Source organism: Abramis brama (genome assembly GCF_963993115.1).
Source record: "Abramis brama genome assembly, chromosome: 7".
NCBI lineage: Eukaryota > Metazoa > Chordata > Actinopteri > Cypriniformes > Leuciscidae > Abramis > Abramis brama.
The window spans coordinates 21,507,746-21,525,994 of NC_139969.1; the positions used below are offsets into that span (position 1 = coordinate 21,507,746).

At 37.4% G+C, this 18,249-nt stretch overlaps 2 protein-coding genes across 3 annotated transcripts in view; both read right to left on the minus strand.

The window, feature by feature from the left end:
• Positions 1-1,061, minus strand: part of efna2a (ephrin-A2a) — a 62,599-nt gene extending 61,538 nt beyond the window's left edge. The window contains exon 1 of one of the 2 annotated variants that reach the window (XM_084120165.1): positions 158-1,061. In XM_084120165.1, coding sequence (XP_083976291.1) covers positions 158-267 — 110 coding nt within the window. In that variant the 5' untranslated portion in view covers positions 268-1,061. The remainder of the gene's footprint in view (positions 1-157) is intronic. The other variant, XM_084120166.1, reaches the window with a different exon arrangement.
• A 2,101-nt stretch (positions 1,062-3,162) lies between these two features.
• ptbp1a (polypyrimidine tract binding protein 1a) lies at positions 3,163-18,220 on the minus strand. Its single transcript, XM_084118890.1, has 16 exons — positions 18,142-18,220; positions 15,412-15,465; positions 13,185-13,215; positions 11,357-11,423; positions 9,096-9,268; positions 8,849-8,995; positions 8,578-8,733; positions 8,358-8,468; positions 8,086-8,266; positions 7,874-7,951; positions 7,621-7,775; positions 6,662-6,695; positions 5,881-5,973; positions 5,592-5,808; positions 5,418-5,495; positions 3,163-5,334 (listed from the first exon to the last, which is right to left on the minus strand). The coding sequence occupies exons 1-16, from the start codon at positions 18,147-18,149 to the stop codon at positions 5,202-5,204; spliced, it is 1,716 nt and encodes a 571-aa protein (XP_083975016.1). The 5' UTR covers positions 18,150-18,220; the 3' UTR covers positions 3,163-5,201.
• Between the last annotated feature and the right edge of the window lie 29 nt (positions 18,221-18,249).

Consider the following 18,249-nt stretch of genomic DNA (forward strand, 5'->3'; position numbering starts at 1 on the left):
AATAATCGGAAAGGACTCGGTATGAAACATATTTGAATTAAATGGTAAAGAATTCAGCAAATTAGTCAATAGTAGGCTACACGTAATGTAAAGAAAATTGTTCGCTAACATGATATAGTACTAAATATTAAGCTAGCTTGCCATAGCGTACACTCACCTGGAGTTTGAACTGTTCCAGTAGACCGCATGTCTGTCTGAGATGATCCTGTCGTCCGACCATACGGAGACCCAACACACTACCGTAAAAACCACCAGTGGCAACTCCATTTGAGTTGTTATAGTCTTCACCTCCAAACGAAGATTCTCGATCGCTTATTTCACAGACAAGTTTTCAAATACCCGCTTGCTTGAGTGAATGTATAGCCTACGCGCAGTTTTGAACATCATAACTAGGCTTGTAGGCTAATCCAGAGCGAGCAGCATCACTTTCTGTAGCTTACTTCTTAATCGGCACACGGTTGATGTTTTTTAGGGGAAAATCCATTACAATTGGTTATTTTGCTGCAAGGGGGTTCCAATGTGGTCCACGGTCATTTTCTATCGCTCTGTCAGAAATCCGTCCATCATCTGAACGCGGGACAGTGTAATGCGCGTCTCGAGCCTCCTACAGTGATGCTCCCCGTTTGCAGCGCTGCAACTTCCAGATACCTCTACCCCATGTGGTCTGCTCGAGAAGCACACAAGAAACACATCCTCGTCTGTAACGCACGCCTTTCTGCTTAGCGTTTCATCTTATTCGCACAAGTTATCTGTTGGCGGAATCGTGTTGTTTCTAGCTCACTCCAGTTGAAAAGCAGAGATACTACGCACATCTCAAGCCGTTTGCACGAGTCCTTTCTGTCCTGGAGGAACAAAGGCAATTTTGCCCCATTCTGGCTTAAACATCTCCGCCTGTGCTCACACTTTGGATTAGCTTTTCGGATCTGGTATACATTTAGCTTAGACCAACTAAATCGCGCAAGCTTTCTAATGCATCTGACTCGCGCACTTCTTCATAATTCATCGGTTCATCATCCTGAATCTGATTCGTGTGCGACAGTTTTCATCAGCGGTGTACCTTCAGGAGGGGGCGGGGCCTGGACGAGCTCTCTTCAAACTCACCTCTGCCGTTTAGGCTACTGTCATTTCAAGATGCGTCTGAGTCGTTTTCTTAAGCATTTTCAGTAATAGTCATCATCCAAGCCCAAAACAATATTAATTTAGATTTTGGTATAAAGTTGCTTAATTTAAAACTTATTAGCAAAACTTAGGAATTTACATAGATTAATAGACTATTGTTAACTGTAGGTTCTTCAAAAAAAAAGAAGAAAAAAAAAAGTTTATGTTGTACTTTTTCCTTTTTATCTCTTTTCAGTGCCCTTGAAAGTTTGCTGAGAGAACTATAGCTGTGGCCTATTTAATGTAACATGCTTCAAAGGATTCAATGAACTACGTTTCCCTTGCTTATACCTAATTTACTGAAATTTCAAGCAGAAAATGGCATGCAAACCAAAATATTAAAATATATGAAAAACAGAGACTGGTACAGGACTATTAGATAACTTTCTCACTCAGCATTGCCTCATCTTTATAGGAGCTGCTTCACCTGATCCAATAACGCAATCCTCTGAGCCATGAAAAATGGTTTGCCTATTGCATCTCAATTCTATGAACACATCAAAACTCATGATTCTGTGCCTTTTGAGTTCCCAGTAAAGGTTACAGTTTTTATAATTGTAAATGGTAACCAAATGTTACATTGTTTACAAGCCACGAAGTGGCTAATTTTACCCAATCAATGCCCAGTCTTTTTATAATCCTGATGTCTCAGTGATGCTAATGGGATGGACATCTGAATTTATTTATTCGGATATGAAATACATTTGCATATTTTATGTATATCTTCTTGATTGCAGGGATGTGCAGCAGATGCATACCAAGGATTCTGACTGAGGAGAGGAGGCAATACTTTTAGAAAATGAGAAGGAGATGGGGGAGAGATAGGCATATTGGCACGAATAAAAGATTTGTAGAAAAGGAGGTTAAAAAGCTGTACGAAAGAAAAAGATGCTAGTGAGACTATTTTATCAGAAGACAACCCTTGACTAATCATGTGACCTCAAAATAACATGTCGGCTAAACTTTTTTTTTTTAATGCCACAACCATCCTAAATGTATTAGATAGCTTAATGCATTATTGTTCTTGACCTATACGACTTTTAAAACATTCCATGTTTCTTTATAAAATAAATAAATAAAAAAACACGTATTTTCCACAAGTATCAATGTCTAAACGGCACCAAAATGTAGGAATGACCCACTTTTAAATCTTAAACTAGTGCGCCACCTGCTGTACGAGAAGCAGAATATAACATTAAGTCGAAAAAAACATTTCACATCCATGTACAGTAGATGCTGTATAGAGAAGCTATACATATAAAAATACAGACCTAGTTATTAAGCTCTCTATAAACTTTTAACTTTAAAAGTACATTAGCATATGGCTCATACTTAATGCATCCAAATATGCAAAATCTGTAAATATTGAAAAAAAAGAAAAGACGCACCAAAACATTTACTACTGATAATGGCAGAGAAAAGTCGCTAAATTAGCAAAGCAGTAATAGACCTTATTCACAGCAGCGCCAGCTTTCAGTGGGATGCACTATTTAATGTGTTTTTGGATTGTTCTGCTGATGAAACGCTGCAAAAATATATCTTTCCAAGAAAAAGATGACATTGAAAGCACGGTAAGTCCATCCCTCACAGCCTCACTTTCATAACTGTCATGGCGCTGCTCTGAATAAGGTTTATACAGGGGGAATTGTCATATTTCAGTCTAGACGGCAGATTTTATCTCCAGCTATTCCATACACAAACTCATTTTGAACATCACAATCATTAAAAAATATTTTAATTGAGCCACTTGAAGCAACTCCAAGAATTCAAATAGCTTCCCATCTAAATTAAAGTGAATTCATACACTAATTTCTCATTCTATATCCCCTAACAGCAAACAGATGGTGGGAAATAAGTTAGTGAAACCAGTGAGTCATTAGAGGTCTCCCAAATGCAGGAAGGTTGAAAAGAGATTGTTAACCACATGACTGACAAAGCAAACAGATGTAGAACGTGAAAAGATCAAGATGTTTAATAATTTCAGAAATTAAAAAAAGACAGATGAAAGGAAGAAACAGAAAGATTTATTGAAGACAGAAAAGTATGAGCATCTATATCAAAAGAAGGTTACGCTTTCAAGAGGGCAATTACATGTTCAGACACGTGTTGAAATCTCTTTAATATTGTGTAATAAAAAAGGAAGGCTCTACAATGAGCTGAATGTCTGCTATTACCTTATCAAAATATACATGTTTGACACAGAAATGATGCTGATTTTCAATTACTGGTACAAAACAAAAAAATATATATATATACACAGTAGCCCTCACCCACTCTGTTTCTCAACATTACATCCATAGTGGGAAAAACAAGTATACGCAATAGAAAGTAGTATCTATATAACGTAATAGAAAGGAGCTCTGTCGCTACTTTAAGACTTTTGTTTGGTTCTGTTCTGACAACAGAAATGATTTGATCCATGCTTTAGGCCAAAAAAGCCCACCATGTCTTGTCTAAGTTGTAATATTTTCTTTTAAGGTCTTGCGTTGCTTCTTGTAAACAAAAGGCAATAATATCAAGATAAGGCCTCTAAACTCTTTGCCTCTGCTCACTGAAATCAAAGCAGTCAATGAAACAATATTGCTGCACAGTAAGATACACTTCAATAAGAAATAGCAAAAACTGTCTGTCAGTACAGGGAAGATGCTTTGGTCCATCATGCTACTCTTCAGGAAGAGAAAAAAAAAAAAAAAACCTCAAACAAATATTAATTACAAAGGCAAAAAAAAAAAAAATTTAAATGGAAAGATTACAAGTACAAGCTCAAAGGTAAAAGGGAATGTCTGAGCATTAGGACTTCTGCCACAAACAACATGAAATGGATGTGTCGGAAAGACCGTGGCCTTAATGTTTCCCAACCCCTCCCCCCTACCCAACACAGAAGTGCCAAAAACAATCCAAAGTCTTGTCACAGGTGTCTCGGTTCACACAAACGTCACATAGGAACTTAAGACTCTGTAATGCTAAATTTTCTTGAACATAAATGGCAAGTGACAGTAAGGGAAAAACTGACTTATTTTGCCACATGCAGAGTAATCAAAAATTATGTAAAAATCTGTGAACTCTGGTTTGGTTCCAAGCGGTTTCATAATTGACAAAACCCATAAAAAGCAAGGCAATTGGGTAAAAATGGGGAAATTATGAAGCGTTTCTCCCAACTGAGAATATAACAGTCTAGGCACAGAGAACCCAGTGGGCCAAAGCCCAAATAGATGACAGTATAGAAGAATGTGTGACTACAATAAAAAAAAAAAAAAAAAAAAAAGAAGGAATGAAACTATAGATTATAGAATATCTTACATACGGTATATAAGGAAAAGATCCACATTTAGAATAACTATATGCAAAATAAGCTGTGACACTCAGGTACAAAACCAAAGCCTGTTAATAAACTGAAGTAATTTACCAGAAAACATTTCGCAGGAAACATTCTTGTTTTCACTAGTCAAGTTTAAATGGGGACCACCTAGGAACAGCAGGCAGGTTTTTTTTTTTGTTGCCGTTTTTTTTTTTTTTTAAAGTTTGAGGTTAATGGTTCCTGTAAAGAAGCCAAAAACATCAAAATATTTCTAAGGCCATTAAGAAGATAAACTTTAAGCACCATGTAAGGCACAGTTCTTTTTTTGGAAAGGCAAATAGGGAATGGGTTCGAAAAGGTTAATTACAGGTTCAACAAACTAAACAAGGCTTTGCGTGTGCAACCTGAAGGGGTGCGGCTTTCCGCAGAGGCACAAGTGTAAACTATGCAGCATCTATGATCCAAAACCGATGTGTGCCAACAACGAACTAAGTCAAAAAACAAACCGTCTGAGAAAACGTACTATTAAAACCCAAGTCACATTGGGTTGAAGAGTTCCTCTGGTCTACTGGTTTAAAGTGGAATTACAAAATAGACATACATGTGTGAATATAGATATAATTAAAGGAATGATCAAGTGTGTGTTGTGGAACACATTTGTCCACAGTGATATAAATTGTGGAAGGCTTACAGTTTGGTCTAAAGTGACAGTCCTTTCAACCTCTTTAAAACAAAACAACCTCCATCAGATGGTGGACTTGGAGAAGGACACTCTGAGGTGATGGTTCTCTCCCAGGTCGTGATTGTGGAATTTAATCAGAGACTCAATTGCTTCCTCCACAGAGCCCAATTGGATGAGAGCCATTTTACGATCTTTCCTGAAAGGATTAACACAATATTTTAAAACTTCCAGGAAATATCGTGACAATCTGTGGAAATCAAATCTGTAAAAATGTCTTACTGGAAAAACTTGAAGGCCTTAACCACAGCTCCTGAACTTAGAAACAATCCTCTGAGATCATCCTCAGTGACAGCAGGACTAAGAAGAGAAAAAAAAAATTGACATTGAATAAAAAGCAGTGCTAAAGAAGCCAAACAGATGTGTTACTAATGGGTGTTAGTTTTGTGGACTCACGGGATGTTGGAGAGATGGAGAGTAGAGGAAGGAGGGAAGATATTGGAGTAGTTCTTGGAGCCTGGCTTTTTGAAGCGGTGAAGAGGAGAGTTGCTGTAGTCCTTGGTGAGCCCCTGATCCTCATGGCCTTCACGTGGCAACTGTACCGTGGTGTGTTTAGAAAGAGTGGCCCGCAAAGCCTTACCATACAGTTTCTGCCCGTTCAAGTGGCTCATGGCTAAAAAGGGCAAGAGAGGTTGGTGTTGCTTCTTAGGAAAGTTGCTAAAAAGTTAAAGACCTTTATAAATACCTAGCTGGGCTTGGGTTCCATCAGACATCTGCACCAATGCATTTTCCTTCTTGTTGAACAGGATCTTCACTCTCATGACATCACCATACACACCTAACAAAAGATAGCAGTAGCTACATAAGGACGTGACTACTGTATGACAGGACAATTGATTACCATTTTCTCAACCAAACACTTAAGAATGTTTCAATGAAATATCTATACAATGAAGTAATTTTATAGCCAAGTAAGGCATGCATTACTGGTACAAACAGACTACATTTCTATTGTGACCCATCACTACTGGACCTGGCTTTCTACATTTATGAATGTATAATTGCTTCACAACAAACACAGTATGTCGCTATTCGAAAGATTTACTCAAAGTAATCTTGATTGGTTTAATAATACGTTTAGGAATGCAGGAAATTTGCACGTTGAACTTTGATTAAACATACAGGGAATCAAACATAAAACTTCAAAAAGATTATTAAATGCAGTATTCAATACGGCTTATTGAGAGGGTATGGCATTTAAAATAAGCAACGAGTTGCTATAAAATTGGCTCTCAAATTGAATGTACAGTCATGTGGGTAAGATCAGTCTAAACTACACAACAATTATGACCACAATATTTAACAATTTAGCCATTTGCAAAAGATATTTAGCATCCACCAAATGAAGGAGCCCAAAAATTCTTTAAAACTCCGTCACATATACAAACCAAAGTACACATCTTAGATGAAGTTAAAATATGAAAAACAAAAAGGTAATAAAAAAGGAGATGCCAATGATAACATACCGAAAAGAATAAAGAGGCATTGGGGCGTAACGCTCTTAAGACAGCAGAGGAAGGCAGCGTAGGGAGGAAGGGACAGGAAAAGATCGGAGGCAGGACAGTGGAGGTTGAACATGTCCACAGCGAGGCAGTTCCACAGGAATGGCGAAAAACGGTGGTAGGATCATGAAGGTGGGTGATATTGTTCATGATGAAAAGGTGGGGGAAGGGTAGAAGTAAAGGAGGATATCCGACAATGTATGGTGGGGATGTTGTTGTGTGTTGGTTGGTTGAACAGTAGAAAAACAAATTGTTTATGTATCCAGCATTGGTGTGAATAGGGAATCATATTGTTTGGGTGGGTAGGGAGTTTAAATTATTACAAAAAACAAAAGTGGTGCAGTCAGTTGGCAAAAGATTCCAGGTCAAAGTATTAAAATAATAAAGGGGGAAGGGGAATGGGGAGGGAGAGAAACAAGAAAAAGGAAGTAAAAAACAAGGTCAGTATACACAAAGAAAAATGTAGTGTTCCAGTCAGCAGAACTTGCTAAATTAAAATGCTTTTCACTATAGGAACACTAAGGCAATAAATAAAGAAAGGAGAGAAGATTAACAATGAAATACAGGAAAGATAGAGACAATATATATTCATAGCTCTAAAGGAATACTAGAAATGAAATGTTTCAGATGGCTTCAGACAAGGGTCAACAAATATTAAGAAATGGTTGACATGCATGTTTGTACAGTAGTCAAATGAGCCTCCACAGTCATAAACACTTATTATATGGTTTGAAGAGCTACACAAATTATGAAGTATTTGGTTAATTCATCACCATATGCCATCTAATTTTATTATTTCCTTCCAACATTTCTCTATTTTTACAGTTCTACCAACCAAAATGGAGTATGGCTTGTTGAAACAAGAACCATAGGCTAATGAACTAAAGGCTAAGGGAATCTAAACTAATCAAAATGGCACTAACCTCAGGGTTAAGGTTGCTGACTAGCAGGACACTGTTTCCTCCCGCAGTGAGACTGGAAAAACTCAGGCGTCCAGCAGCAGCGGCGGCGGCTGCCGCAGCACCGGGAATACCGAGCGATGCGAGAGCCCCGGCAGGCATGCCCTGAAGAGACAGACCTGTGGGAGGGAAAGCCATCACTACACAGCATTGATGCTATGCTGGCAAACTGTGCTAAAGCAATCCACAGAGAGTTATTATGAGGGCTATGACTGACCTGCTGCCTGCTGAATGGTAAACGTTGGTGGGAAACCATGAGCCCCATATGGTGATGCAGAGATGATCCCAGGAGCAGCTGAGAAAAATAATAATAATAATAAAAAAAATATTTTTTATAATATTTTAAAAATATTTGTGATATGCATTTTGAAAATGCCATTTATTAACAGCAGTAAAAAATAATAAAAAAAGTAAATGATTAAGTTTTACACAAGGCAGCTGCAGCCATCGTCTGTGCATCGAGGGAGGGCTGACTGTCTCCTGTAGGTAGGTCAGGACGAGTGTAGTCTCTGCTCTTATCGTTGTTGTACTTCACATTCAAGCTGGTGAGCTTAGAGAAACTGATGCGAAGGGTACAGCAGGCATTGTAGATGTTCTGTCCATCCAAAGACTGTTGAATGTTAGGCCAAATGATTACATGGTTTAGAAGGGATTTAGCTGCCCATTCATCCATAAATATATTGATCCACTATGCCACTCACCAGCTTTGCATGCTGTGCAGTCATTCCATCTGAGTACTGAACCAGTGCTTGGAACTGGTTGTTTTTGGTAAATGTTATGATCTTCAAAACAGTCCCAAACTTTGAGAAGATCTGGAAGGGTGGGGTAATAAGTAATGTAATAATAGTAGTAATAATAATAATAATAATAATAATAATAAAATTAATTAAGGACTATAAATATATAAAAAAAAGTCAGTACCTGGTGAAGGACATCAAGAGTAACTGGGTAGAAGAGGTTTTCAACGATTACTCTCAGCACAGGGCTCTGGCTGCCCATACCTGCTCCATCAACAGCGCTCAAAGACATGCTTCCTGTCTGGACCGCATTCACCGCCTGCAGTGCTGCCTGTGCTCTCTATGGGAACGGAGGGGGCAGGACACAAGTAAGTATGCATTATCATACTTGAAAGTTATTTATATTGAGTAATTACCATTGATTACATGTCTAATGTGATGTAATTTGTACTAACAACTTGGTTGGGTGAGTTGTCAGTCTTCAGTTCCTTGTGATTGGAATACTGCATGTAGATCGGATGGTTGCGGATGACAGGGGTGACAGAGGAGTAGTAGCTGACCATGGTCTGTGCTGACTCCTCCGTGTTCATCTCCAGGAAGGCCTGTGAGGAGATAACACAATAAGGAAAGGCCCGATGATGTACATTCAAAGCAGGGTATAATCATATTTTGAGGGAAATGAAAGGCAGCAGTAATCTTTACCTGGTTCTTTCCTTTCAACATCAGAAGGTTAGTCACTTTTCCAAAGGGAAGCCCCAAAGAAATGACTTCTGCTTCGTTTATGTCATTTGGCAGTTTGCGTACATGTATCACTCTTGAAGGAATGCCAGGGCTCCTGATGTCCCCTTTGAACTTCTTGCTGTCATTACCATTTGCTGACAAAAAGAATGCATCTCAATTAAATTTCATACTTAAGAATCCAAATACATGTACATTTACTTTCAAAGGTTTGAGGTCAATAAGATTTGTTTTAATGTTTTTGAAAGAAGTCTCTCATGTTCATCAAGGCTGCACTTATGTAAAAAAAAAAAAAAAAAAAAAAAAAAAAAAGGTAAAACCAGTAATATTGTGAAATATTACTCCCATTTAAAATAAACATTTCCCATTTTAAAATGTAGTTTATTCAAGTCAATTTTATTTGTAAAACACTTACACATTACACAAAGCAGCTTCACAAAAAAAGTCAAGGTTTATAATGCATTCATATTTTTATGCCTGCATTAGAGCAGATTAGATCTGGGCAATAATATAGTTTACATTTTGCAGCATTATAAACAGCTGAGATTTACTATATAGCATACATTACTAGGGCTGTGCCGGTAAACTTGACAACCGCACCACCGCGGTTGTAAAGCGCCACCGCGGTGGCTGAGGAGTACCGGCGGTGGTTTGCAAAAAAAAAAAGTTTGTATGTGAATGCTGTTTTACATTAATATTATGACACACAAAGCTTTGTTTACAAAATAAATAATAGGTTAGCAATTAAATGTTATATTGCAGGCGCAGCCATGGAAAAGTTTGAATTCATGACGAATGAGAGAGTTGTGCGTGAGTCCATAAATTTAAACTTTGTCGGCTTTGAATTCTGGTTTGCGATCTTCACCCGATAATCAGCGAATTTAAAAATATTCCATTAGTTATTCCATATAGAAAGTTGAATTGTCTACTTTTAAACAAAACAATTAAAAACGAAAATAAACCGACTAGCATATGTTTATGTATTCCGTATAGTGTGCAATTCTCTCTATAGGCGCGTTCACTGCGAAGATGACGAGTGAGCATCGTCAACTTCATCTTTGCAGCCCAACACTGACACAAAAAAACCCACTTTATTAATAAACAATTCAAATGTCTCCTTGCTATATTTGACACGTTCATAATCATTACTTTTGCCGGTTTGTGACAGCTGTTGTGTGCGTTATTGGCAGCGTCACCCACATGAACGCGTCAACCGCATCAGCACCAGAACATGGAGATTTTATTTTAGAGAATGATCGCACAACAGACATTAGAAAATAATCGAATATTCAAAAATCGTGACTCATCCCTGCATGGAATCTCTTTTTTCTTTTCCCATACCTTCACTCGCGTCTCACCCATTTCCAAAGGGGATTATAAACGTTTCTTCCTTTGTTCGCTTTTAGGTCGATTATTTTCGTATACTTTACTGTGGTAAAGTAGAAAAAACGCTGTAGGACAGATATAGCCTACATTTTTTACATGTACGTCAAATTCTTTTTAACACAGTTTGTGCTTGTTATTAGACATATTGGTATAGGCGCGTCAAGTTCATTTGTAAAGCGCGTTTCACACGCGCGGGTGATTTTAGTTTGGCTTTCTCTGGCAGCGCGCAAACATAGCTTAAATGTCTTGCCCATGTGGAAGATAAAATTCGCTCTTCATACCTTTTACAAGTAGAAAACATGAAGATATCAGAAAAGAGATTGATGGTCTCTTTCCTGCTCGTGTCCCACATCCCTCTCAAAGCGCAGAGCGGTAGGCTGTATCACGCGTCTTTGTGTGGAAATATTAAACAAAAGTTTTATTTTTCTTAAATAGAATAGATTTATTATATTATGTAAGTTACCAGTATTTACTGATATTTATTGCAATGCTTTAGAGGCTTTATTGTGTCGTTTCTTTGTTTTTATTTATTTATTTCAAAACAACCCCCCAAACACCGCAACACCGCCGGTATTTGGGTCCATTACCACCGCGGTGGTAAAAAAACTGCCACCGTCACAGCCCTATACATTACCTTGCATGAATGGTCTTTGTATGCAGGTAAAGTTGATAATATTTCAAATATATTGGCGGGCTATAATTTAACAATTTATTTGATAATCTTAAAAAAAACAAAAAATTATTATATATATATATATATATATATATATATATATATATATATATATATATATATATATATAAGCTTAGTGTATAAACCCACAGCCATAAATGCCTACCTGCTCCAGAGCTCATTATATAAGGTCCGTTAGGAATGCAGGAGGAAAAGAGTTCGTCAGATCCCCTCTGAAAAGAGAAGGGAAGTGATTCATTAAGCAGGACACATATACAAGGTTTGCAAAATAGGACACTCAAACCACCAAACCAAAAGACCCCAAACACTGCGACAAGATGTGAATCAGCTACATCAGTGCATTAGTGACAAAAGGGTAACATAAATTGTCATCTAACACAGTATTAGCCTATAGAAACTCATATGACAAAGATAAGCATGCGCCAAACCAGTCTGATTACACAATTAATATGATTAATATGAATATGAGTAATTACTACTACACAGGCATCTAAGCACAAGAGATCACTACACTTTACTGCTGGTAAACGCAGAACAAAGAAAGACAGAAATGTAAACAGAGGCAGCTGTGTCCTGCCATAACACTAACACAAAGTCTCTCACTCAAGGCCAAGCTGGAACCACTTGGCTGGCCAATGGAGCAATGAGCAAATCATTCAGCATCACTCTCTTAATAAACCACTTCAAATGGCAAGTCTCTGCTGAAGTGGTCACATGCGCTGGATAAGCCAAAGCCTTTACACTCCATTACCACAATGTGTGTTCTGTTCCAGCCCAAAAGAAAGTATTGTTAACAAAGCTGAACGCCTGGTCCTCGGGCTGATTTCTCCCCTATGGTCGACTACAAACAGCCTCAAGAGCACTTTACCACACCCTGGATAAACGTTTACCTTAAATACAGCCCATAGGCTCAATAAACAGCCTACACTAAACAGTCAATAACATTGCGGAGAAAGAGAAAAATAACTTAATACTGTTTGTGGCACAGCATTTCCTTAAAAAAGAAAAAAAAAAAAAAAGAAAAAGGGGATGACGCCACATTCCTCCCAGCTAAATCCTGCAGGAGTCAGGTTTCAACATCACTTTTATAAAACAGTTATGACAGGAAAGCCTTCTCTGGTTGAACCATCCATTGTTTTCGGGTGAGGCATCCACCCAACTACAGCATTTCCTTCCTCTATTTTTAACTGCGGGGCATTGCAGCTTGAGTGCTCGCTTAGGAAAGGAAAAAAGGAGCTCCCACACTGGTCTCTAGGAGCTTAAGACTTGCAGGTGCCAACATGTTTACATCCATTGACAAAGTGCAAGCCTTCAGGGTGAGAGCACAGTCGGTGTTGAATAAGGAGGTCAGGGAGACAGGAATGCAAGCACAGCATTCCAACCACAGTAATTAGTGCCCAGACTCCGACTTCATCTACTACATCTTTACTCCTCACATGTGTGAAAGACATCAGGGGAAACAACAGCAGGCAGTCTCCATGTACAAACATCCAAATGAGTGTGAAGAGAGCAATATTGTAAATAACTGTACGACGCAACCATTTTGCAAAATCTTAAGTAGCAAAATATAAAAAGTAGAAACTACACCCTCCAGGTCGCCATTTCTGAATTGCCTCCAGAACATCAAGATTTGAGTGTAGGCTACTTCTTTCACCTTTGGGTCAGTTATCACAGTGATTGTTTAAACGGCAGGTGCCCTTTGACCAGAATAATTACAGTTGAAGGATCAGATGCAAATGGGAGAAGAATTTCAGACTCAGCAATTTAGACAAGTTCCCTCAGTCTCAGCAATTTAGAAAACAAATAGGAGGAACACACAACCTCTAAAACCAGACATACAACCCAAACTAATATTGTTACTGAATACCCACAACAACCAAACAGGGAAACCAACGTTACACATTTGCATGTCAGAGATGGTCACTTTTATAAAAAAGTAATAATAATAATAAAAAATAAAAAAATAGACATACCTTTGTGCCGACCGTTATATCATGGACACTGCTATAAAAAAATAAAAAATAAAAAAAGCATTAAACAGAAATTAGAAATCAGAGGCTCAATCACATTTGATAAATTCAGCAAAAGATAGGGCTATGCAATCCTTAAAGTATGTTTGCCATGTAACGGAAGCTGGATCACATTTTTTCTTCCATATTGTGAAATACAAAGTGAAACCGACTATTAAAGAAAAATGTAGAGTAGAGAGTTGGTTCTACCCATCAATTGCTGATTGGATAGAGGCAAAACTGAATGCGAACTTGGTCTTTTTTTTTAGCAGACTACATGATTGGAGAAGTCCATATCATCAGAAAGAAGTCTCACTGGAAGATTAAGTTATGACTTATTTATTAAAAAAACATTGAACATGAATTTAGAAAATAGATAGGATGAATTTTCATTTGAATAATTTTTTTCATTTCATTAGTGCATTTCACCAAATCACAATGCTTTGCCAACAAATTCTGCAACTCACTGAAAATGTATGTCTGTTAAGTGCTCAAGTTCATGCAAATAAACAGTAACAATGCGGCAACTACCAATGTGAGTGCAGACATGTTGCCAGATACAGTTGGATACAGTGACTTGGCATCATTTTAAAGATTGTCATTCTGTGTGAACAGTACAATAGGTGTCCAGAAAATTTAATTTCTCATTGGTACACAAATGTCATGCAAACAGGCCCAGCAGGAACTACAGCTGCTGTTGTACAAAACAAGAGTTGCAATTCAGGCACACCTTCTAGGATGCAACCTGATACAAAAGCAAACAGTAAAACAAAGCATGCCTGTTAAGCCACTCTTCAAGCCACTCTACAGTAGTGTTGTCACGATACCAAAATTATTGTTTCGATACCGATACCAAGTCAAGTATTGCGATTTCGATACTTTTTCGATACTTTTCCTGAAAAGGGAGAAACACTCTCAAATATCATTGCTGTGCTTTATTTTAAAACCAGGACAACATTCTAATCATATAACACACTAATAAATGAACATATGAACAGCAGATATATTAAACATTTGAACAAAATATGAAATATCAAAATATAAAAAATAAATTAGAGCAATGACATTCAAGGTAAAAAAATAAATAAATTTTGCAGCATTATCTCATTTATCATAAGAAACATAAGAGTTACCAGTAATAACTGATTCTGAACTTTGAATAAAAATATGAACAGCGATATTAAACAATGTTTAATATTGGTAACATGATAAGCCTCATTGGTGATATATTTGACATATGGGAAGAGAGTTGTGGAAGGCCTATACTTCATGTTAAACATAAATATATAGCAGCAAAGACAACGTCTGCAGTGTTGACGGCAAAATAGGCTACAGAATAATTCGTTCTGTATTGAGAGGTGCAATATTTGAAAATCGATAATATTTTTTTAAATTACATTTATATTGTATTTATGTCAAAACCTAGAGACTTTCAAACATCAAAATGTCATTTATTAATATGTATTTGTGTCAAAATGTCATAGAAACATCTTTTCCTATTGTATTTTGCCTGGAAACGCTTCCAACGCGCTTGCGTGTTGCGTGAAAAATAGGCGTTGGTTCTATTTCTAGCATGCACGCGTTTTCCGCGCGTCTCGAGCTGCGCCTGAGACTCGTGTGTCACGCAGGCAGTTAACATGGGAGCCGAAATAAAAACGGACACGCCACGCAGCCAGTGTGTCGCCGGCCGGAACGCGGCCATTCTTAGAAGTATCGATACTAATACATTTAGGAATTAGGAATACTTTTGAAGTATCGGTGCACCGTGCAACAGAGCAAGGTAGGCAACGTACTTCCATATGTCACTCCTCGCGTCATCTTTTTCTACGAGTCGTGGACCACTTGTGCTCGCACATGCAGCCATCTCGCTGTAGTGTTTTGTCACATGACACTGACAGCGGCAGGTTCTTTGCTGCGTGCGTCAGGAAAAAACAGACGTCCATAGGGAGGCTTTTTTTTTTTTTTTAAAGTATCGATACTGATAAGTTTAGGTATCGTGACGTTTTTAATTTCCGAGTATCGCGATACTTTTGAAGTATCGGTACACCGTGCAACACTACTCTACAGTATCAATCAGTTTCACACTTCTCTTGAGAACATTTCTTGAATTATTTAGTTCAGGTAGATTCAGTTGATAATGCTGTAAAACCAGTTCTGTTTGTACTTAAAAGCAAAGAGATGCAAAACTTACTCTATTTCAGTGACGTAACTGGATCCCAGAGGATACAGATCAGTCTCTAACCGGCTGCAGAAGACAAAAACAGGATTTTATGCCATCATGTTTTAAACCTGTAAGATGCTCCTTCTCACAAGGAGATTAGGCTGAATGAAAGGTCTCAGTCAGCATTCACTTCCATTGTAGGCTGTCATTCTGCCTAAAATCTATTTTCAGCCTAAATCTATTCTACTGAATGGAATAAAGTCTTATCAATTTGGAACGAAGCAAGTACAAATGACAGAATTTAACATTTTAAGGGTGAAATATCCCTTGTGGATATAATGTGCAAATTTATAATAAGCATTCTCATGCAAATGATTCAGTTCAAAACATAGGCCTAAATATAATTTTTTTGATTATACTTTACTAATACATAAATAAAACGTTACATGTTCCAACCTTGACGATCAGTTCTGAACAATGAAGTTGTGTTTACACTACAAGTCTTTTATGCACAGATCGGACCTTTTGACCATATCAGGTTTTTGTCCCACCCATTTATATTCACTTAAGACACGACTGGTATCCAGTATCTGTTCACACATTAATTTACACTTAAATCTTTACTATGCTACAGGGTTGATCCTCGGATTTTGAATGGCTGTGGTATTATAATTAATTTATAACTCACGTCGGGTGGTACCGTGATTGATTAGCCCATTTACCAGCACGGACAAGTTAAAAGCGGTTATGGACGTTTTCGTACACAATTTGACTAAAAGGATATATAGGCTACCGAAAACATTTGTTATTTGTTATGTTATAGTTCGTTTAAATCTAATTCAAATAAATTAACGAGAGAGATACAGTAAGAGAGAGATCTTACTGTGTGAATGTAAAATATCTTGGACATCTATGCAAATATCTATGCAAGTTTAGTTCTAGATCAGATGAAGAGAATATGTCATTGTTTAAAGCATATTGTACACCACTTTATACTGCTCAATTGTGGTCAAATTATAGAACAGCAAGTTTGCAGAGGCTTTGAGTAGTTTATAATGATGCAATGAGAACCTAGACGGCATTGTGCAAGTGAAATGTTTGTGAGTGCAGGAGTTAATACTTTCCAAGCGGTGTTATGAAATCTTATGTATAATTGTTAATGTTTTTAAAAAAATGTAATTTAATTGAAATTATTGTGGGCTTCTCAAATATAAGGGTCAGTACTACACATTATCAGTCTAAGTTGTGGATAAACTGGTATCATTATATTTTTTGTAATGCATTGACATTTTTTATGTTCTTTTCTGTTTGTTTGTTTTGTTTCTTATGGACCTTGAGTCAGCAATAAAGTCTGATGAAGATACCCGCGTTCTTTACAGCGTCTCTATGTAGGCTAATTGTTAAGTTGTGAGTTTAATTACAAAAACAGGTGCAATGTTGTTACAATGTTTTAAAAAAAATGTAATTTAATTGAAATTATTGTGGGCTTCTCAAATATAAGGGTCAGTACTACACATTATCAGTCTAAGTTGTGGATAAACTGGTATCATTATATTTTTTGTAATGCATTGACATTTTTTATGTTCTTTTCTGTTTGTTTGTTTTGTTTCTTATGGACCTTGAGTCAGCAATAAAGTCTGATGAAGATACCCGCGTTCTTTACAGCGTCTCTATGTAGGCTAATTGTTAAGTTGTGAGTTTAATTACAAAAACAGCCAAGTTATCACCTTCTTACTGAGAAATATAATGCAGCTTTCAGTAGCGAAGCTATTTTATTAAAATAATTCAGGGGGCAGAGGTTGAAAACACGTTTATATGCTCCTGAATGTTTAATTATATGTGCACAATCTCTTATGAATTTTCTACCTCAATAGTGCGAGCTCATACAGGAAAGTCTGCTTCATAATACATTTTAAAAAGCTATCTTTGTGGGCAAACGTGTCGAACTCGCATTGTTGTGGCTTGGAATTTCAATGGAAATCGAATATTTGAGTTTAGACGTTGGTCAAATGTCCAGATAACACAAAAAAATAAAAAAAATAAACACATTTTGAAGTGGCTCAGAACGGGTGCAAAAAAGGATCTCTTTGAGACTTCGTGTGTTTTCATTTGTGCAACAAAATCGGATCTGTGTCAAATGGGACTAAAAAAACGTATTTTTGTGCCAGTGTAAACGCAGCTGATATCTTCAACGCGTCATTCTCGAAAACAGTTACTGTAATCGGACCATTGTACGTGTATCAAACTTACTTAGTACTGATTGAAAAAAAAACATTTAACGTGCATCGAACATACAAACGAGTGAAGCTACAATAAAGTTGAACTGGTATCGGTTTAGCAGGCTAGCAGGTAATTAGCTAGCCACCCAACAACAATGCGGAAACTGAGACACGTTGGTTGCCAAATAGTGACTGTTCTGTGTCTTCTATCCGTTACAAGGTCTATTTTTACATTTTCGTCTTGCCAGTTAGGTTAAAAAAATACTGTAGTTTAAGTTTGCTAGTGTTTCATAAAGCTGTCTCATCTAGACTACTTGCAACAGGTTGTTGGTCAGTTTGGTTCAACTTTTGGGCTCTTCCGGCACGGGAGACATTAAGAGCGGCAGAGACGAGTCAAAAATCACCATTTCCACTTCACTTTACGTCATTTAACACAATTTAAACGTGCATAATGTATTGTGTCACCACAATGAATCAAACATCCAACGAAAAAACGTGTTTAAGGGGTATCATAATTAGAATGAAGATGTTTTCAACTTACCCGTCCATGGCACTACACAAAACTACAGGTTGTCGTAGACGGGAGGTAGACCGTCTAGTATATCTTATATCCTTACAAAATGGCGGAGGGGGGATTGTCGCTCTCTGA